The sequence below is a fragment of the Henckelia pumila genome, chromosome 2 (genome assembly GCF_033568475.1).
Source record: "Henckelia pumila isolate YLH828 chromosome 2, ASM3356847v2, whole genome shotgun sequence".
NCBI lineage: Eukaryota > Viridiplantae > Streptophyta > Magnoliopsida > Lamiales > Gesneriaceae > Henckelia > Henckelia pumila.
In genome coordinates this window covers 199289170-199311488 of record NC_133121.1, presented here as the reverse complement: position 1 = coordinate 199311488, position 22319 = coordinate 199289170, and the positions used below count along the sequence as shown (strand labels likewise).

Sequence of the window (22319 nt, the reverse complement as noted above, 5' to 3'; positions counted from 1 at the left end):
TGTTATTCCCGAAGCGCTCCGCCACTCTCGACTTTCCAATTTGACGCCTAGAAACCCCTAAAACTGACTAGAAGAAGCTAAGAACGAGAGAGAAGAGGGAAATGGGCAAGGGAGAATGAGCCTCGGCACCCCTTTTTTATAGACGGCAATCGGAGCCTCCGATCCGATCGGAGCTTCCGATCCCTAATTCCGAACTCCCTTCGCCAACCACGTGTCTAAATTCTATAGGGCGATTGCCGACAGTAGATCGAAGCCTCCGATCCATCTTCGGAGCGTTCGATCTTTGACGTCACTACTTACGCATTAATTCCCACAGCTGGCCACGGTGATGATCGGAGCGTCCGATCATAGTTTGGAGCTTCCAAACTCAGCAGAGCTTCTGAACTTGGAACAATGACTCTGATCTGTTCGGAACATAATCCGAACCCTGTTCGGAGCCTCCGATCTGCCCAATGATCAAGGCTCTTACCGGACCAATTTCAATCGTTCTGAGTTCGTTCTTAAGCTTTTAAAACCTATTTGAAGATCCCTTAATCATGTTTTAGTCAATTAATCATAATTAGGCGCTTGATTAACTTAATTTGGAGACGGGTTACTATATTCTTCCTCACTTAAGAGATTTCATCCTCGAAATCACCACTAGGATAACAGAACACAATGCTGAAACATCTTATTAGAATAATGCAGTTACAATTATAACTTAACTCTGGAAATAAAATACAATCAAAACAACTCTGGATGTTCAGAACGCATAAGACTCTCGAGCTCCAAGTAGCTTCCTCTGTACCTTGACGCTGCCACTGAATCATGACCAGAGGGATGCGCTTACTCCGAAGAACTTTGTCTTTCCTGTCAATAATTCTGAGGTGTCTCTCCACATAAGACAAATTAGGATCCAGCTGAACCTCCGTCGGATGCAAAATGTGCGACTCATCTGCCACGTACTGACAAAGTAGAGACACGTGGAACACGTTATGAATACCGGATAGATACGATCGTAACGTCAAATGATAGGCCACATCTCGACTTTCTACAAGATCTCGAACGGACCAATGAATCTCTACGCTATCTTTTTCTTGAGACCAAACCTCATCACCTTCCTGAAAGGTGAAACTCGTAGTAAGACATGTTCCCCTGTCTCATAATGCAAAGTTCTGCACTTGGTCTTGGCGTAATTGGCATATCTATCCCGTGCAGTCTTGATCCTCTTTTTGATCAATTCAACTTTATCCACAATCTGCTGAATCAACTCCGGTCTACTTCATCCCAGAATAAGGGTGTCCGACAACGACGATCATAAAGAGCCTCAAACGGTGCCATGCCAATGCTGCGATAGTAGCTATTGTTATATGCAAACTCTATCATCGGCAAATGATCCTGCCATGATAATCCAGAGTCCATTACTGAAGTCCTCATCATGTCCTCCAATGTGCGAATAGTACTCTCGGACTGACCATCAGTCTCTGGATGATACGTTGTGCTGAGACTCATGGTAGTACCCAAGGATCGCTGAAAACTACCACAAAAACGTGAGGTGAACCTCGGATCTCTACCACTGACAATGCTCAATTGCACTCCATGTAAACACACAATCTCCTGAATGTACAATCTCTCCATGCGATCAAAATTGAACTCGCGATTGTATGAAAAAAAATGAGCAGACTTGGACAATCTGTCCACCACAACCCAAATAGCATCACACTGTCTGGACATCATTGGCAAGTGGATGACAAAATCCATCGTCACATGTTCCCATTTCCATTCCAGGATCTCCAAACTATGCACTATACCACTCGGTTGTTGATGATCTACCTTAACCTGCTGGCAAACAAGGCAACAAGAGACAAACTGATACACACTACGCTTCATACCTTTTCACCAAAACCTGGTACGTAGATCCTTATACATCTTAGCACTGCCTAGGTGCACGATGAATCTACTACGATGTGCCTGTGATAGAACTTCGTCTCACAAGGCTGAGTTATCGGGTACCACAACTCTTCCAGACAAACACAATAATCCATCTGTCTAAAAATGAAAACCGGATGTGTTGTCTCCCTGAGAAAGTCTTGCTAATTTCTGCTTCTTCAAATCAGAAAACTGCACTTCTAGGATACGAGCAAACAAGGATGGCTCAGTTAGCACAGAGGAAACTCAAATTCCCTATTGTCCTTTCTTATGTCGAAACATAAACCCTGAATAACAACATTCTTGAATGGTACTAGCCCTTGCACTAATACTAAGAGCACTGATACTCACTTTCCGACTAAGTGCATCCGCCACCGGGTTAGAAGTACCTGGATGGTACTTAATCTCACAATCATAGTCTTTAAGAAAGTCTAACCATCAATGTTGTTGCATGTTCAACTCTGCCTGAGTGAACAAGCATTTTAAACTCTTGTGGTACGAAAAGATCTCGAACCTCTCGCCATACAAATAATGACGCTAATTTTTTAGTGCTGTGGGGACCTCGGGTTGCTAATCTCATCTTAGGGAAATTAATGAACAATTAACATTCATTAAACATCAATTAAGAAACCAAGAGCCAAGTAAATTTTTTTTTTTAAAAAAAAATCAGTGTCTCGCTCGATCGGGGAAAAACACCCGATCGAGCGAGCACAATTGCTCAGCTCTCGGATGGAAGTATAATTTGGCCTCGCTCGATCCGTCAACTTCTGTGGATCGATCGAGCCAAAAACTCAATCCTCTATTTGCAAAATACAGGGCTCGCTCGATCCGTCAACTTCTGCGGATCGAGCGGCCTCCAAAATTCCAGAAAAACTGCATGATTATTTTTGCTGTCAAAACCGAGCACTATCACTTCTTGTCATCAAAAACAACATGAAGCATGATTTAAAAGTTCCAAAACTTGTATATGTTGATCATAGCAAGACAGAGGCTATTTTGAATTGGTCACGTCCGACTACAGCTTCTGAGATTCGTAGTTTCCTTGGTTTAGCAGGATACTATCATCGTTTTGTGGAGAATTTTTCTCAGATAGCTAAGCCTTTGACTCAGTTGACAAATAAAGACGTTTCTTTCGTTTGGTCTGATGCTTGTGAAGATAATTTTTGTGAGTTGAGATGTCGTCTGACGACAGCTCCAGTTCTTGCTTTACCGTCTGGATCAGGTGGTTTTGTAGTCTTCACTGATGCTTCTCTCTAGGGTTTGGGGTGTGTGTTGACTCATAATGGCCATTTGATCGCTTATGCCTCCAGACAGCTGAAGAATCACGAGGGAACTATCCCGTACATGATTTAGAGCTTGCAGCCATTGTCTTTGCTCTTAAGATATGGCGTCACTATTTATACGGAGAACGATTTGAGATCTTCACCGATCATAAGAGTTTGAAGTATCTGTTCACTCAGGCTGAGTTGAACATGCGGCAGCGTCGTTGGATGGATCTGTTGAAGGATTACGATTGTGAGATCAATTACCATCCAGGTTCTTCAAATCATGTTGCCTATGCACTTAGTCGCAAAGTCTATGCAAGTTCCTTTCGTACCAGTTCGGTACGGAAGGCAGTGGAAGAATGTTGTTCTTTAGGATTCACATTCCGTCATAAGAAAGAACAGCAAGGGATTCGTGTTTCTTCTGTGCTTGTAGAGCCAGCTTTGTATCGACGAATCCGGGAAGCTCAGAATTCTGATCTGAAGACGCAGAAGTTAACCCGTTTGGCGGAAGGTGATAATACTTCTGGTTTCCATTTGCAAGGAGACGGTCTGTTGTGTCTTTTTGGTCGAGTTGTGGTACCCGAGGATTCTACTTTGAGGGATGAGATCTTATCGCAAGCTCACCGCAGTCGATTCTCTGTACATCCAGGCAGCATGAAGATGTATAAGGATCTTCGCACTCGATTTTGGTGGAAAGGGATGAAGCGCAGTGTTTATCTGTTCATATCCCGATGCCTTGTGTGTCAGCAGGTCAAGGCAGAGTTTAGACGACCCGGAGGGTTACTTCACAGCTTAGAGATTCCTGAATGGAAGTGGGAGTAAGTGACGATGGACTTTGTCACCCACTTGCCTATGTCTTCCAGGAATTGTGATGCTATTTGGGTTGTCGCGGATCGGTTGTCGAATTCAGCGCATTTTCTTCCCTATAACCGCGATTACACCTTTGATAGGATGGCGCAATTGTATGTGCGAGAGATTGTGCGATTGCATGGGATTTCATTGAGCATTGTCAGCGATAGAGATCCGAGATTCACCTCAAGGTTTTGGGGTAGTTTCCCGTGAGCCCTTGGTACTACTGTAAGCTTGAGTACGGCTTATCATCCAGAGACGGAAGGACAGTCGGAGCGTACTATTCGCACTTTAGAGGATATGCTTTGCGCGGCGGTGATGGATTTTGGTCCAGCGTGGCATGATCATTTACCCTTGGTGGAGTTCGCCTACAACAATAGTTACCATCCAGCATTGGCATGGCACCATTTGAGGCTCTTTATGGACGTCGTTGTCGTACACCTTTGTTTTGGGATGAGGTTGGCGAGCATCAGGTTGAGGGTCCTAAGATGATTCAGCAGATTATTGATGCAGTAGAGTTGATCCGACGCAGGGTTAAGGCAGCCCAGGATCGACAGGCTAGCTACGCGAACACTCACCGCAGGCCACTTTATTTTGAGGTAGGGGAGTATGTTTTCTTGCATGTGTCACCTTTCCGGAAGGTGATGAGGTTTGGTCGCAAGGGTAAGCTAACACCTAGATTTATTGGTCCTTTCGAGATTCTCGAGAAGGTTGGGGATGTGGCTTATCGTCTGGCCTTGCCACCCGATCTTTCGGAGATCCACGATGTGTTCCACGTGTCCTTGTTGAGGCAGTATGTGGCGGACGAGTCGCATATTTTGCATCCGACCGAGGTAAAGGTAGATCGGGATCTATCGTATGTGGAGAAACCCCTGCGGATTCTTGACAGGAAGGACAAGGTGCTTCGTAACAAGTGTATACCGTTGGTGATGGTACAGTGGCAACGCAGAGGGACAGAGGAAGCTACTTGGGAATTGGAACACCGGATTCGAGCCGAACACCCCGAGTTGTTTTGAGCTCATGTATTTCCTTGTATCAAGTTTATACTTGTTCAGTTATAATAAAGAACATTTGGTTGGCTAATTATGTTTTCCTCTAAGACTTAAATTTCGAGGACGAAATTTCTTAAGTGGGGGAGAATGTAGTAACCCGCATTTCTAATTAATGATTAATGAGTAATTAATCACGTGATCATGTTTAGATTAAGTAAAACATGATTAAGTAAGTTCCTGTTGGGATAACGGACTTCAGAAATGGATTCAGAGCACTCGAATTAGTTGAATTGGTTCAGCAGGATCGGACGCTCCGAAGTAGACTTTGGAGGATCCGAAGTGGATCGGAAGCTCCGTGCCAGGATCGGAGGCTCCGATCGAGATCGGAAGCTCCGTCGGCGAGATCGAAAGCTCCGATCTGGACCAGGGCACACGTCATTGCTTACGTCAGCAAGGTGACATCATGGCTGACGTAATATTGAGCGATCGGAAGCTCCAAAGGTGCGATCGGAGGTTCCGATCGTTATCGGACGTTCCAAAATGGGATCGGAGGTTTCGAACCCTGTCTATAAATAGAGGGTCCGAGAATTCATTTTCTCGCACCAATTTCCTCTCTTCTCTCTCGATTCCTAAGCCTTCTAACTCAGATCTAGGGAGATCTAGGCGTCCTACCGGGAATCTGGAAGTGTCTTAGTGATCTAGACGTCGTTGCGGAGCTATGGCCTAGTTTTGAGGCTATCGACAGCAAAGGGCTATCGACGGACGCAGGTATAGCTTTGGCATCCTAAAAATATTTAGGAGTATGCTTTAGCTTAGTTAAAGCTTTTAGAGCTTTATCATTGATGCATGGATATTTGGATTGTAGTAGCAGTAGACTGGACTTGTAGGCTTGAAGTCTAGGTCAGTGGAGCTAGGTTTGACCAGCAGTGTTAGAGGTACGTAAGTACTGACCGAGATATCCGGCATGATATATTTGCATGTATGTTGCATGAGTATGTGCTATATGCTTTATCATATTTTAGCATGCTTTATCGTCTTAGCACATACATGATTTTACGTGTGACTGCATCCGGAGAGATGTGAGTCATTGATAATCTCCATAGGGAACAGTGATATCATATTGGACTCGAGTCAGGTATGACAGTTTCCATATGGGACTTGTATCCTATTTTGGATTCGGGTCAAGATGGGTTGGCTCAGCCCTGATATGGAGTATACGAGTACCCCGCGGAGTCGCTCTCTAGCCGGTACTGTATATTCTCGGCGCCTTGAGCAAGTGTTTTCACTTGAGTTTTAAATCATCTGTGTGCGCATATTTGTATTTATATCATTGCTTCATATTTAGCGTTCTAGCTCACGCCCCTATGTTTGGGTATTCGTTGTGTACCTTGTGGCGGGGCAGGTTTGAGGCTGGATGGTCCAGGCGGCTCTCAGCAGGATTGAGCTTGGGAGGGTGTGAGGTTGTAGAGGGTAGGGATTTATTTACCCTGAACCTTCGATTTGGTTGTATAACAGTACTTATACACTTGTGATATCGTCGGTTGTATTCTGCCGATTGGATTTGTTGTATTTTAATTATCCGCACTTTACGCTTTAAGCTTTTATTGCGTTCGCTTTTACTGTAACTCTGATTAGGTAGTGGATCCGGGTTGGGTCACTACAACAAGTATCCGTTGCCTCGCATTGATGACTTGTTTGATCAGCTGCAGTGTACTTCGGTTTACTCCAAAATTGACTTGAGATCTGGGTATCATCAGTTGAAAGTCCGAGATCAGGATGTAGCCAAGACTGCATTCCGTACTCGCTATGGGCATTATGAGTTTCTAGTGATGCCATTTGGATTGACTAATGCGCCGACTATATTTATGGATCTGATGAACCGTGTCTTTAGGGAGTATTTAGACAAGTTTGTCGTGGTCTTCATTGACGACATCTTGGTGTATTCGTGTAATGTGGAATAGCATGTTTCTCACTTGCGAGTGGTACTGCAGACTCTTCGGGACGAGCAGTTGTACGCCAAACTGAGCAAGTGTGAGTTATGGATGGATCGAGTGGTCTTTCTTGGCCATATCATATCCAGGGAGGGGATTTCTGTTGATCCGAGCAAGATTGAGGTTGTGCTGAATTGGTCGCGTCCAACGACGGTTGCTGAGATCCATAGTTTTCTGGGTCTAGCAGGATATTATCGACGCTTCATTCTGAACTTCTCTCAGCTAGCTCGACCGTTGACGCAGCTTACCCGCAAGGGTGTTGATTTCGAGTGGTCCTCCGAGTGTGAGGAGAATTTTTGTGAGCTTCGACGGCGGATAACTTCTGCGCCGGTGTTGGCATTACCATCAGGATCTGGAGGGTATGTGGTATACACTGATGCTTCTCTTCAGGGGTTAGGTTGTGTCCTGACTCAGAATGGGCATGTGATTGCATATGCTTCTAGACAGCTGAAGCTTCAAGAGGACAACTATCCAGTTCATGATTTGGAATTGGCAGCCATTGTGTTCGCTTTGAAGATCTGGCGTCATTATCTGTATGGCGAGAAATTTGAGATCTTCACCGACCACAAGAGTCTCAAATATTTTTTCACTCAGGCGGAATTGAACATAAGGCAGAGACGTTGGATGGATTTGCTTAAGGACTATGATTGCGAGATTAAGTACCATCCGGGAGCTGCTAATCTCACCGCTGATGCTTTGAGTCACAAGGTGCGACTATCCGCACTGCAGACTTGTTCGATGTCTAGTGCGATCAGTGACTATTGTACTTTGGGGTATACCTTCAAGCATAAGAAAGGTATGCAGAGTATCCAGATGTTTGCGATATTATCTGAGCCAGCTTTGTATTCGCGGATTAGAGATGCTCAGATGTTTGACTCAAAGACCCAACATTTGGCTCATCTAGCTAACGAGGGTAGCTCGTCCGGATTTCACTATCAATCAGATGGTTTTCTGTGTTTGTCTGGTAGACTTGTGATTCCGCAGGATGAAGAGTAGCGAGAGGAGATCTTGTCTCAGGCACATCGCACCATGTTAAGTATTAATCCGGGAAGCAACAAGATGTACAAGGATCTACGTACTCGGTTTTGGTGGAAGGGGATGAAACGCAGCGTGTATCAGTATGTTTCAAGATGTTTGGTGTGTCAACAAGTCAAGGCAGAACACCGACGACCTGGAGGTTTGCTTCACAGTCTGCCTATTCCTGAGTGGAAATAGGAGTTTATCACGATGGATTTTGTGACACATTTGCCGATGTCCTCGAGGAATTGTGATGCTATCTGGGTTGTGGTGGACCGACTCGCCAAGTCAGCGTATTTCATTGCCTTTAGTCGAGAGTACTCTGTGGATCGCATGGCACGGTTGTATGTTCAGGAGATCGTTCGACTTCATGGAGTGCCTGTGAGCATTGTCAGCGATCGAGACCCCAGGTTCACTTCTAGGTTCTGGGGGAGTGTTCAGCGTGCGATGGGTACTTCTCTCAGTTTGAGTACTGCCTATCATCCAAAGACAGATGGTCAGTCAGAGTGCACTATCCATACTTTGGAGGATATGCTTCGAGCGTGCGTTATGGATTTTGGTTTAGCCTGGCAGGATCATTTGCCATTGATCGAGTTCGCGTACAACAATAGCTATCATACTAGCATTGGGATGACACCTTTTGAGGCGTTGTATGGGCGACGTTGTCGTACTCCACTCTTCTGGGAAGAAGTGGGGGAGAGACAGGCTGAGGGACCATAGTTTATCCAACAAGCAGTAGATATTGTTGATCAGATCAAGAAACGGATTAAGACTGCACAGGATCGTCAGGCCAGCTATGCTAACACTAAGCGTAGGCCTTTGCAGTTTGATGTTGGGGAGAAAGTGTTTCTGAGGGTGTCACCTTTCCACAGGATTCTCAGATTTGGCCTTAAGGGCAAGTTGTCTCCCAGATTTATCGGTCCGTTTGAGATCTTGGAGAGCATTGGCGATTTGGCTTATCGTTTGGCTTTGCCACCTTATCTGTCCATTATTCACAACGTGTTCCACGTATCTCTGTTGCGACCATATGGGGCAGATCCGCCTCATATTCTGCAGCGGTCTGAAGTTCAAGTGGATAAGGATTTGACGTATGTTGAAAGACCTATTCGTATCCTGGATCATAAGGATAAGGTCTTGCGAAACAAAGTCATTCCTTTGGTTTTAGTTCAGTGGCAGCGCAGAGGCACTGAGGAAGCTACTTGGGAACTTGAGGACAGGATGCGTGCAGAACATCCTGAGTTATTTTGATTTCATTTTCGATTTATATTCAGATGTAAATGTTTGATTGAATAAAGAATGTTTTGGATTGTTGTTTTACATTCGGTACTTAAGATCGGATTTTGAGGTTGAAATATCTTAAGTGGGGGAGAATGTAGTAACCCATATCCAGAATTAACGATTTATGAGTAATTAATAATACGATCATGTTTAGATGTAAAAAAACATGATTAAGGGAGTCCCAGATGGATTAACAGAGTTCGGAAATGGATTCAGAACGCTCGAAAATGGTTCGAGGGTCGTCGAGTTCGGAGGCTCTGAAGTCAAGGTTCGGAAGGTCCGAAGTCAGGGTTCGGACGATCCGAAGAGTGGTTCGGATGCTCCGAACGTGCTGCCGACAGTCTTCATGGATGACATCATTGTGTTGACATAAGCAATGACGTATTATTGGGTTCAGACGACCCGAATTCGATATCGGACGGTCCGATCATGTTCGGACGCTCCGAAGTCCAGTTCAGACGATCTGAACTCCGTCTATAAATAGGAGGGCCGAGATTCAGATTTAGACGCACCAATCACCTCTTCTCTCTCGATTCCTTAGCCTTCTAACTCAGATCTAGGGAATTCTAGGCGTCCCATTGGGAATTCGGAAGTGGCATAGCGATCCAGGCGTCGTAGCGGAGCTGTGGCCTAGTTTTGAGGCAATCGACAGCAAAGGGCTAACGATGGACGAAGGTATAGCTTTTGCTTCCTAAAAATATTTAGGAGTATGCTTTAGCTTAGTTAAGGCTTTTAGAGCGCTATAATGATAGTATTATCATCTGACAGTGTAGCGCGGATTATAGGCGTGGACCTAGGGCTGATAGCACTTGCCTAGTATTTGAGGTACGAAAGTACTGTTTGAGATATCCTGACTGAGTATGCATGTATTATGTGACTGCATGATTTATATGTCATTGATTTATGCTGCATACATTTGCATATTGAGCTATCTCGTTCGAGATGTCTATAGTAGGGTTTTACCCTATCCTGTTAGTGGTTGGACTTCCATCGATTTGGGTCCGGCATATCCACTGGTATTTTGGTATGGGAGCCACCTCCTGAAGCAACGGCACAGCGTGCTACATACTAGGGCCCGGTCTGTCTCTATTATCTGATCCTTGACCTCGAGTTTATAGGGAGTTCACTTTGCATGCATGTATACTCATACTCTCGTGCTGAGCGTTTTATGCTCACGTCTCGTACTATGTGTTTCTGGACACCCTATTCCATGGGGCAGGTTTGCGATTGGACGAGGCAGGTGGATCCAAGAGGGGCTAGGCAGTGGTTGATCAGCTGGAGCTTTGTTTAGGTTTTTATTCTGTTGTTTTGGGTTTATAAAGCTATTCGATTTGGTTGTATATTATTTTCGATATTTACAGATTCCTTTTCTTGGGATTGTATTAATGATATGGTTTCCGCAGTTGAATTCTGATTTCTATTTAATTAAGTTAATTGTATGCCTAAGTTCTGTTAAGTAGGTGATCCGGGTAAGGGTCACTACAGACAAAGCATGCATGGAAAAAGTTAAAACATGCATAGAAAAGTGTGCATCTTGTCTTTTAACTCTTCATATTCATTCTCTCTCATGTATTATATATATATTATATGTCAAACATATATATATATATATATATATATATATATATATATATATATATAATTTTGATCACCTGCACCCTAGGGTGCAGGGTTTTTTGTGTGCGACCACTAAAACCGAGTATTGTATTTTTGTGTAAAAAAAAACACTATCCGGTACCGGGTTTTAGTGATCGCACACGAAAAACCCTGTACCCTAGGGTGTAGGTGATCATACTGTATATATCTATATATATATATATATATATATATATATATATATATATATATACACGGCCCATGAACTTAATATTTAATTAATTATCAAACTCAAACCCATTTAAGTTTAATCAATTAATTAAATCGCACTTGAACTCAATCAAGCCCACTAGTATAATAATTATTTAACACTATTTCTATTTGCGCTCTACAAGACCCAATAGCGTTTAATTAATTCAACACTTGAATTAATTTAACTATTTGGACTCTACAAGGCCCACTAGTGTTTAATTAATTCAACACTTGAATTAATTTAATTAAGTTTATAATAATAATTTTTGAAAATCACAATTTTCAAAAATAATTATTTTTAAGACAACTTTTAATCTTGGAACACATTCACAAATTAAAAGTTACTTTGTAGTAGCCCGTAACCTAAATCAGTAATTAAGGAATTAATCATAATTACTTGGATAGAGTTCGAAAGCTCCGAAGGTAAGTTCGGAAGTTCCGAACCGGATCGGAAGCTCCGATGCAGGATTGGAAGCTCCGATCATATTACGTCAGGCATGACGTGTGGCTAGATCGGAAGCTCCGATCACCCCTATCCGAAGTCAACAAGTGATATTTTGACACGTGGCAGATCAGGATATTCGAAATCTCCGATGGCAGGATCGGACGTTCCGATCGAGGTTCGGACGTTCCGATCGAGGATCGAAAGCTCCGATCGTTGTCTATAAATAGAAGGCCGAGAATTCATTTTCAAATTTCCAATTCCGGATTTCCTCTCTACTCTAGTCGTATTCGAGTTGTTTTAGCCTTCCTAGGCTTGACCCGGGAATCGTCGAGGCGTTCGATAGTCGTAGCAGAGTTGTGCCCAAGTTCTGGAGGCATCGACATCAAAGGGCTAACGACGGACGAAGGTATAGCTTTTGCTTCCTATAAATATTTAGGAGTATGCAATAGCTTAGTTAAGGCTTTTAGAGCACTTTAATGATAGTAGTATCATTTGGCAGTGTAGAGTAGACTATAGGCGTGGACCTAGAGTTGGTAGAGCTTGCACTGTTTTGAGGTACGAAAGTACTGTTCGAGATATCCTGACTGAGTATGCATGTATTATGTGACTGCATGGTTTACTCATACTCTCGTACTGAGCGTTTTGTGCTCATGTCTCGTACTCTGTGTTTCTGGACACCCTATTCCATGGGGCAGGTTTGCGATTGGACGAGGCGGGTGGATCCAAGAGGGGCTAGTCAGTGGTTGACCAGCTGGAGCTTCATCTAGGTTTTATTTCTGTTGTTTTGAGGTCGATACAGCTATTCGATTTGGTTGTATATTATTTGGATAAATTACAGATTCCTTTACTTGGGATTGTATAATGTTTATGGTTTCCGCAGTTTTATTCTGATATCTGATTAATTAAGTTAATTGCATGCCTAAGTTCTGTTAGTAGGTGATCCGGGTAAGGGTCACTACATTTATGGTATCAGAGCATGCAAAAGTATTCTTGGGATTTAGTCTTATCATGAGGTATTTTTGTAGATGGCAGATCGTGATGACCAGAGTTCTCATGGCAGTATTGGTGGGCGTTGGGGTGATGCCGACCGAGAGCGTCGTCGAGAACGGCGTCATCTTCATCATGACGACGAGCGTTTCACTGTGCGTCGAATATTAGCTATGGGTCCTAAGCCCTTAGTTGGAGGTGAGTCTTCGGAGGATGCGGAGAACTGGTTAGACCGCATGGAGACGACTTTTCAGACTTTCCAATGCACCGAGGAGCAGAAGATGGAGACCCTGGGTTATCTTCTGGATGGACGTGCGCGCAGGTGGTGGAGGTTTACTTCTGCACCTTTTGTTGCGGCGAGAGGAGTGGCCACCTGGGCCGAGTTCCGCACAGCTTTTCAGAAGTTGTATTTTCCTCCTGCACTCCGTCAGTCGAAGGCAGGTGAGCTACTGAGTCTGCGACAGGGAGCCATGTCTATCGATGAGTATCAGCAGAAGTTCTTTGATCTGCTATCCTATTGCCCCAAGATTGCTGACAGCTCTGGGATGAAGTATAATATGTTCCTTCAGGGCCTTAACCCTAAGATCCATGACCGTGTGGCGGTTGGGGACGACATGTCCTACGAGGGTTTGGTGAGCCGTTGTCACCAGGCGGAGGATAGCATTCTGTGGAACAGGTCTTTCCCTCAGTCGAGGCCTGCTAGTTCTTTGGGTCCCCGTGCCCAAAATTTTAAGAAGTCTGGATCTACTTCTTCTTCCTCTGGCTCTGCTGGTGTTGTCCGTTACGGTAAGAAGGACAAGTGTGATCACTGTGGGAAGAACCATCCATCCGACTAGTGCCGTAGAGCTTCTGGAGCTTGTTTCTGTTGTGGAGAGACTGGTCATATCCGGAGGGATTGTCCACTATCTGGGGGAGGCGGTTCTGGTTCTGGTTCAGGATCAGGTTCTCAGGCCACGGTTCAGCAGAGGTCACAGGGACAGCCTGCTGGGAGTTCTCATTTGAGGCCACGAGCTTCTGGCCAGGTGTTTGCCTTGAGGCATGATCAGGCTTTGGAGGAGAATGAGAAAGTCATCGCAGGTACATTTCTGCTTTATGGTATACCTGCTCTTGTACTTATTGACACTGGTGCATCTCATTCCTTCATTTCTGCACGTTTTGTTAAGAGGCATAAGTTACCATGCATTGCACTAGACGTAGTGATGTCTGTTTCTACTCCGACGGGCCAATCTGCTTTGGCTAAGCATCTAGTGATGGGTTGCCCTTTAGAGTTTGAAGGGAACATTCTGTTAGCGAATCTCATGGTCCTGGCGATGGACGACTTTTATTGCATTCTAGGAATAGATATGTTGACTACCTATCGAGCTTCAGTGGACTGCTATCAGAGATTAGTACGCTTTCATCCGGAGGGGAGTGAGAGCTGGTTTTTCTATGGAGAGGGAGCGCGACCCCCAATGCCTTTGGTATCAGCTTTGAGAGCCTGTCGAGCTCTAGAGTCTGGCGGGGAAGGCTACCTTATCTATGCAGTTGATTTTTCCACTGAGAGCATTGAGATAGAGAGCATTCCTGTTGTGAATGAATTTCCAGATGTATTTCCTAATGAGATTCCGGGTTTTCCTCCTGCTAGGGAAGTCGAGTTTGGCATAGAGTTGATGCCGGGTACTTCACCTATTTCTCGAGCACCGTATCGTCTGGATCTGTCAGAGATGCGTGAATTGAAGAATCAGCTACAGGATATTTTAGACAAGGGGTACATTCGTCCTAGTGTATCTCCTTGGGGAGCTCCTGTTCTCTTTGTAAAGAAGAAGGATGGGTCGATGCGGTTGTGCATTGACCATCGGCAGCTGAATCGAGTCATTGTGAAGAACAAGTATCTGTTGCCTCGTATTGATGACTTTTTTGATCAGCTGGAGGGCACGTCAGTGTACTCCAAGATTGACTTGAGATCTGGGTATCATCAGTTGAGAGTCCGTGATTAGGACGTAGCCAAGACTGCATTTCGTACTAGCTATGGGCATTACGAGTTCCTAGTGATGCCATTTGGTTTGATTAATGCGCCGGCTATATTCATGGATTTGATGAACCGTGTCTTCAGGGAGTATTTGGACAAGTTTGTCGTGGTCTTCATTGACGACATCTTGGTGTATTCGCGTGAGAATGTTTCTCACTTGCGATTGGTACTGCAGACTCTTCGAGATGAGCAGTTATATGCCAAGCTGAGCAAGTGTGAGTTCTGGATGGATAGAGTGGTCTTTCTTGGCCATATCATATCCAGGGAGGTAATTTCTGTTGATCCAAGCAAGATTGAAGCGGTACTTAATTGGTCGCATCCAACGACAGTTGCTGAGATCCGTAGTTTTCTGGGTCTAGCAGGGTATTATCGTCGCTTCATTCTGAACTTCTCTCAACTAGCTCGACCTTTGACGCAGCTTACCCGCAAGGGTGTGGATTTCGAGTGGTCCTCCGAGTGTGAGGAGAATTTCTGTGAGCTTTGACGACGGTTGACTTCTGCGCCGGTGTTGGCATTGCCATCAGGATCTGGAGGGTATGTGGTATTCACTGATGCTTCTTTTCAGGGGCTAGGTTGTTTTCTGACTCAGAATGGGCATGTGATCGCATACACTTCTAGACAGCTGAAGCTTCACGAGGACAACTATCCAGTCCATGATTTGGAATTGGCAGCCATTGTGTTCGCTTTGAAGATCTGACGTCATTATCTGTATGGCGAGAAATTTGAGATCTTCACCGACCATAAAAGTCTCAAGTATTTGTTCACTCAGGCGGAGTTGAACATGAGGCAGAGACGTTGGATGGACTTGCTTAAGGACTATGATTGCGAGATAAAGTACCATCCGGGAGCTGCTAATCTCACCGCTGATGCTTTGAGTCGCAAGGTGCGACTATCCGCACTTCAGACTTGTTCGATGTCTAGTGTGATCAGTGACTGTTGTACTTCAGGTTATACCTTCAAGCATAAGAAAGGTATGCAGAGTATCCAGATGTTTGCGATATTATCTGAGCCAGCTTTCTATTCGCGGATCCGAGATGCTCAGATGTCTGATTCGAAGACCCAGCGTTTAGCTCGTTTAGCTAACGAGGGTAGCTCGTCTGGATTTCATTATCAGTCAGATGGCTTTCTGTGTTTGTCTGGTAGGCTTGTGATTCCGCAGGATGAAGAGTTGCGAGAGGAGATTTTGTCTCAGGCACATCGCACTAAGTTGAGTATTCATCCTGGAAGCAACAAGATGTACAAGGATCTACGTACTCGTTTCTAGTGGAAGGAAATGAAACGCAGTGTTTATCAGTTTGTTTCGAGATGTTTGGTGTGTCAACAGGTCAAGGCAGAGCACCAACGACCTGGAGTATTGCTTCACAGTCTGCCTATTTCTGAATGGAAATGGGAGTTTATCACAATGGACTTTGTGACCCATTTGCCGGTATCCCCGAGGAACTGTGATGCTATCTGGGTTGTGGTGGATCGACTCACCAAGTCAGCGCATTTCATTGCCTATAGCCGGGAGTACAATGTGGATCGTATGACACGGTTGTACATTCAGGAGATCGTTCGACTTCATGGAGTGCCTGTGAGCATTGTCAGCGATCGGGACCCCAGGTTTACTTCTAGATTCTGGGGGAGTGTTCAGCGTGCAATGGGTACTACTCTCAGTTTGAGTACTGCCTATCATCCGTAGACAGATGGTCAGTCAGAGTGCACTATCCGTACTTTGGAGGATATGCTTCAAGCGTGCGTTATGGATTTTGGTTCAGCCTGGCAGGATCATTTGCCATTGATCGAGTTCGCGTACAACAACAGCTATCATACTAGCATTGGGATGGCACCTTTTGAGGAATTGTACGGACGACGTTGTCGTACTCCACTCTTCTGGGAAGAAGTGGGGGAGAGACAGGCTAAGGGACCGGAGTTTATCCAGCAGGCGATAGACATTGTTGATCAGATCAAGAAACGGATTAAGACTGCACAGGATCGTCAGGCCAGCTATGCTAATATCAAGCGTAGACCTTTGCAGTTCGATGTCGGGGAGAAAGTGTATTTGAGAGTGTCACCTTTCCGCAAGATTCTCAGATTCGGCCTTAAGGGCAAGTTATCTCCCAGGTTTATCGGTCCGTTTGAGATCTTGGAGAGCATTGGCGATTTGGCTTATCGACTAGCTTTGCCACCGCATCTATCCAGTATTCACGACATGTTCCACGTATCTCTGTTGCGACGGTATGTGGCGGATGAATCTCATATTCTGCAGTGGTTTGAGGTTCAGGTGAACAAGGATTTGACCTATGTTAAGAAACCTATTCGTATCCTGGATTATAAGGAAAAGGTTTTGCGGAACAAAGTCATTCCTTTGGTTTTGGTTCAGTGGCAGCGCCGAGGCACTGAGGAAGCTACTTGGGAGCTTGAGGACAGGATGCGTGAAGACCATCCTGAGTTGTTTTTATTTCATTCTTAAGTTGTATTCAGTTGCAAACTCTGTAAACGTTTGATTTGAATAAAGAATGTTTCTGATTTCTGTATTACATTCAGTACTTAAGATCTGATTTCGAGGACGAAATATCTTAAGTGGGGGAGAATGTAGTAGCCCGTAACCTAAATCAGTAATTAAGGAATTAATCATAATTACTTGGATAGAGTTCGGAAGCTCCGAAGGTAAGTTCGGAACTTCCGAACCGGATTGGAAGCTCCGATGCAGGATCGGAAGCTCCGATCATATTACGTCAGGCATGACGTGTGGCTAGATCGGAAGCTCCGATCACCCCTATCCAAAGTCAACAAGTGATATTTTGACACGTGGCTGATCAGGATCTTTGGAAGCTCCGATGGCAGGATCGAACGTTCCGATCGAGGTTCGGACATTCCGATCGAGGATCGGAAGCTCCGATCGTTGTCTATAAATAGAAGGCCGAGAATTCATTTTCAAATTGCCAATTCCGGATTTCCTCTCTACTCTAGTCGTATTCGAGTTGTTTTAGCCTTCCTAGGCTTGACCCGGGAATCGTCGAGGCGTTCGATAGTCGTAGCAGACTTGTGCCCAAGTTTTGGAGGCATCGACATCAAAGGGCTAACGACGGACGAAGGTATAGCTTTTGCTTCCTATAAATATTTAGGAGTATGCAATAGCTTAGTTAAGGCTTTTAGAGCACTTTAATGATAGTAGTATCATTTGGCAGTGTAGAGCAGACTATAGGTGTGGACCTAGAGTTGGTAGAGCCTGCACTGTTTTGAGGTACGAAAGTACTGTTCGAGATATCCTGACTGAGTATGCATGTATTATGTGACTGCATGGTTTATATGTCATTGATTTATGCTGCATTCATTTGCATACTAAGCTATCTCCTTCGAGATGTCTGTTAGTAAGGTTTTTCCCTATCCTGTTAGTGGTTGGACTTCCATCGATTTGGGTCCGGCATATCCACTTGTATTATGGTATGGGAGCCACCTCCTGAAGCGACGGCACAGCGTGTTACATACCAGGACCCGGTCTGTCTCTGTTATCTGATCCTTGACCTCGAGTTTATAGGGAGTTCACTTTGCATGCATGTATACTCATACTCTTGTACTGAGCGTTTTGTGCTCATGTCTCGTACTTTGTGTTTCTGGACACCCTATTCCATGGGGCAGGTTTGCGATTGGACGAGGCGGGTGGATCCAAGAGGGGCTAGTCAGTGGTTGACCAGCTGGAGCTTCGTCTAGGTTTTATTTCTGTTGTTTTGAGGTTGATACAGCTATTCGATTTGGTTGTATATTATTTGGATAAATTACAGATTCCTTTACTTGGGATTGTATAATGTTTATGGTTTCCGCAGTTTTATTCTGATATCTGATTAATTAAGTTAATTGCATGCCTAAGTTCTGTTAGTAGGTGATCCGGGTAAGGGTCACTACGTACTTTCCCATTCATTCTCCTTTAGAATTCATACTTCTAATGTATTTCACTTATAAACTCTGTTAGAACCTAATGGGAGGGATTTAGGTTCTATTGGCAACTTTAGCAATTTAAAGCGATTATGCAAATACGCAAGCGAAAGACTTAAAGCAATCAATAATAAATGCGATAAATAAATGCGTAATATAAATAAAGAAGTAAAAGGGATAAGAGATGTTTATAGAAGTTCGACGATAAATCATCTACGTCTACCCTTCTTGGTTAAGATTGATTAACCAAGGATCCACTAGCACTTCGAACGTCTTGGCCTTGATGGCTCCAAGGATAATCGTACAACTCAACACAATCACCGCGTCGATACAACTCGATACACTTGGCCTTAAGGGCTCCAAGGATATCCTCAAAAATAGCACAATACACTTGGCTTCACACTCAAGTGTTTTCAATGATCGCACAACCAATTCACAAATGATTTTTACAAACAAATCTCGATTTTTTTGAGCGAATATATCGAATAACTCTTGATAGAACACTTTGAATGAGATGAGATGCTTGCAAGAGATGAGAGTGAATTGGGATATCTCAAATGGGAATGGCCTCTATTTATAGTTGCAAAATTGTAAGGCCCGAAAATATTAACTTATTAATTATGGAATTTAAGAATTAAATTTCATATTAAGGGCTAATATCGATTTGAGAAGTTATGGAAATGATAGATTTAATTTCCGAACAGAAAATATTTAATTTGAGAATGTACGGATTTTGAGAATTAAATTCCGAGAATTCTTAAATTAAAAGAATAAATATTTGATTTGAATATTTATGTAATTTGAGATTAAATTCCATATTTCGGAAATTAAAGAAGATGTATTTTGAAGATGAAACCCGATCAGGGTTTGATTGGAGAATATCGAAGATTCGAGGGCTAAAGTGTAAAAGGCCAGGTTTATTTAATTTATCCGAATTTATTTAATTTTAATCCGAGTATATTTAATTTGGGAATATTTAGAGTTTCGATTTTAATTCTAATATTCTTAAATTATTTTTGATTGAAATTGAATTAAAACGAAGGCCGAGGACTGAATTGCAATTACTGAGGACTTGAGGGACTAAATTGAAATTTATGAAATACAATCTGATTTTAAGTTGATTATTAGCTTGCAACGTGTATTCTTCAGAAAACTTCAGAATTTGGAAAGGAGAACAGAGGAGCCGAAGTTGTTCCCTTTTTCTTTGAATTCGATTTCTTCGAAACCCTGTAACTTTTGATTCGCTCGTCCGATTTCGATTCCGAAAGATGTTCTGGAATCCTTGCAATGAGGCCTTCGAATTGATGTAAGTATTTAATCCTTTCGGCATGCTTTGAAGATCGATATATGGCAGAGATCAGATTATGCATTTATGTTTGTGTTCTTGAGTTCGTATGCCGTTCGATATCGAAGTTGGATTGAAGAATGATGATCGTTTGTAATTGCTATGATATGACAGCATATATTTCGAAATCTATAACTGCTTAGATGATGGTTTATGATGATATATTGCTGGTGTATGATGAATATGATGTTAGTGGAATTCGATATCGTTTCGGTTACCGATTTTATACCATTATGCCGTTGGGTCAAGACTTTGATCATGTTTGAGTTTATAATGCTTGAGATGAGTTAGATATGAGTTGGTTGCTGATATATGCAGCATTTTTACACTTCATATCAGATTATACTTGCATGTTTCGAGTTCGAGAAGCTACAATTCGAATCGGTCAAGAATTGAGCAAAGTTTGTAACTCGTTTTGCCTTGAAGTTTGAGTTATGATTGAGCTGATTTTTATGTGAGTTGTAGCTGATATAAATAGCTTGATATGATATATTTCAGATTGTAAATAAGAGATTCGGACTCAAGATTTTAGCATTTGAGAAACGAGATCGAATAGCTCAAGGTTGAAGTTATGCTACCTTGAAGATTGGATGATGAACTTGAGCAAGTTTGATGGCTATTATTTGATGAAGGTTGTACAGATTTGAAGCAACTACGACTCAATGAAACGAAAGGTATAATGACGACATCGCGAGTCAGGGACTGTGAAACTCAAGAACGACTATTCTTGAGTTATCCCGAACAAACCACATACTTGTTTAAGTATCTGTTCTTGAGGTAGAACTTATGTTATTGTCGATCCATCACAGGTAGTGGATCTTTATTTCTTTTGATATGATTTTATATTGAATTGATTCTTTGCCAAGGTTGCGGTTAACCTTATTTTCTAGCCCGGAATGGCTACGATAGATGGATATCCATGTCAAGATCGGTTACGAATCTTGATGGCAATGAAGTGATAAGAATCAATTCTTGAGTTAGCGCGCTATATAAATTGAGTTTTGATTTGAAGTTTGAGTCGATATATGCGTTATCTTTACTCTATTCTTGAGTTGATATGTTTAGAGTTGATATGAATTTATTTAACGCATTTATATGTCGATTATACTGAGAATGATTTCTCATCGGAGTTTATCCGGCTGTTGTTTTGTTTTGTATGTGTGCATCACAACAGATGGGGCAGGAGCTGGTCTGAGATGACATTGACAGCTTGGGAGCGAGACTTAGCACGTGAGGACTCGGGTTTATAGCTGAACGAATATGTATTAGAATACATCAAACCTATTAGAAGACTTGAGACTTGAAGCTCACTTATGACTTTAGTGTAGCTTATGATTTAATGCCTTTTACGTTATTTGTTTGATGTAAGAATCGCATGATTAGATGCTCAAGTTGTTGTAAATGATTATATGCATGTTCTCAGATTTTATAGCACGCTTAGAATTGATTTGGATGAGAATTTATACCTTGTACTACAATTTTGACAGCAAAAGATCAGCAGCATAATTCGAGAAAACGTTGGCTCGCTCGATCGGGTGAAAGTTACCGATTGAGCGAGGCCTATTTTTCATGGGCAGAGAATTCGATTTTATTGCTCGCTCGATCGGTAGCTTTTGCCCGATCGAGCGAGGCCAAATTTGTTCAGACCCGAGAGCATGATTTTGTTGCTCGCTCGATCGGCTGATTTTTCCCGATCGAGCGAGGCTCGGACATTTTTTTTAAAAAAAAAATTTTCTCTTGATTTATTATTCTTTAATTGTTTGATTAATTGTTTAATTAATCATTAGCTGCCCTAAAATGAGATTAGCAACCCGAGGTCCCCACAACAGGTGGTATCAGAGCGTAGGTTCTGGACTGAGATAGAAGCTGAGCGGGTTAGAGTGAGTCACATGCATTTATAGTATTGCATGATTATGCAGTATTTGATTCGATGATTGAATAAATTGCATGTACTCTTGATCTACCTTTGAAATTGAATTGATTAATTTACTGATTTGTAACTTTTCAAATTCTTATCGATGTTATTATAAGAATTTCCCCGGGTGATGTAAGCACCCAGAATCGAAGAGAACAGTGTTCTTTGGGTGATGTAAGCACCCCAGACTGACAGAGTGGTATGGCCAGACTAACAGAATGGTATGGTCAGATTGAACAGAACTGTAATATTGTTCAGCTGAATGAAATATCTCTGATTGAACAGAACAGAACAGAATATCAGCGAATGAATAGATGTATTGCAGGTAGAAGTTGTTCTGAAGAACTTGATCAATCGTTCAGATACCTGAAAGATACCGATGAATGATGTATTAGATTGACTGTCTACCAACTTCGAAACCTAGCAATCAGCTGAAGAATTTTGATGAAGAAATGATGAAAGAACAGAGGTATATTAATTTGTTGGTAAGTGCTTAGAACACGATTTTTGTTTATAGTTCTTTGCCACAACAGATAGAAATGATGAGAAAGAAAAA

At 42.9% G+C, this 22319-nt stretch overlaps 1 protein-coding gene across 1 annotated transcript in view; it reads right to left on the bottom strand.

The window, feature by feature from the left end:
- Nucleotides 1-607: 607 nt before the first annotated feature.
- The window catches only part of LOC140879346 (uncharacterized), a 41747-nt gene continuing 20035 nt past the window's right edge, over nucleotides 608-22319 (bottom strand). The window contains exons 2-5 of the mRNA XM_073283025.1: nucleotides 1313-1818; nucleotides 1097-1256; nucleotides 788-944; nucleotides 608-639 (exon numbers count right to left, since the gene is read on the bottom strand). Coding sequence (XP_073139126.1) covers nucleotides 608-639; nucleotides 788-944; nucleotides 1097-1256; nucleotides 1313-1818 — 855 coding nt within the window. The remainder of the gene's footprint in view (nucleotides 640-787; nucleotides 945-1096; nucleotides 1257-1312; nucleotides 1819-22319) is intronic.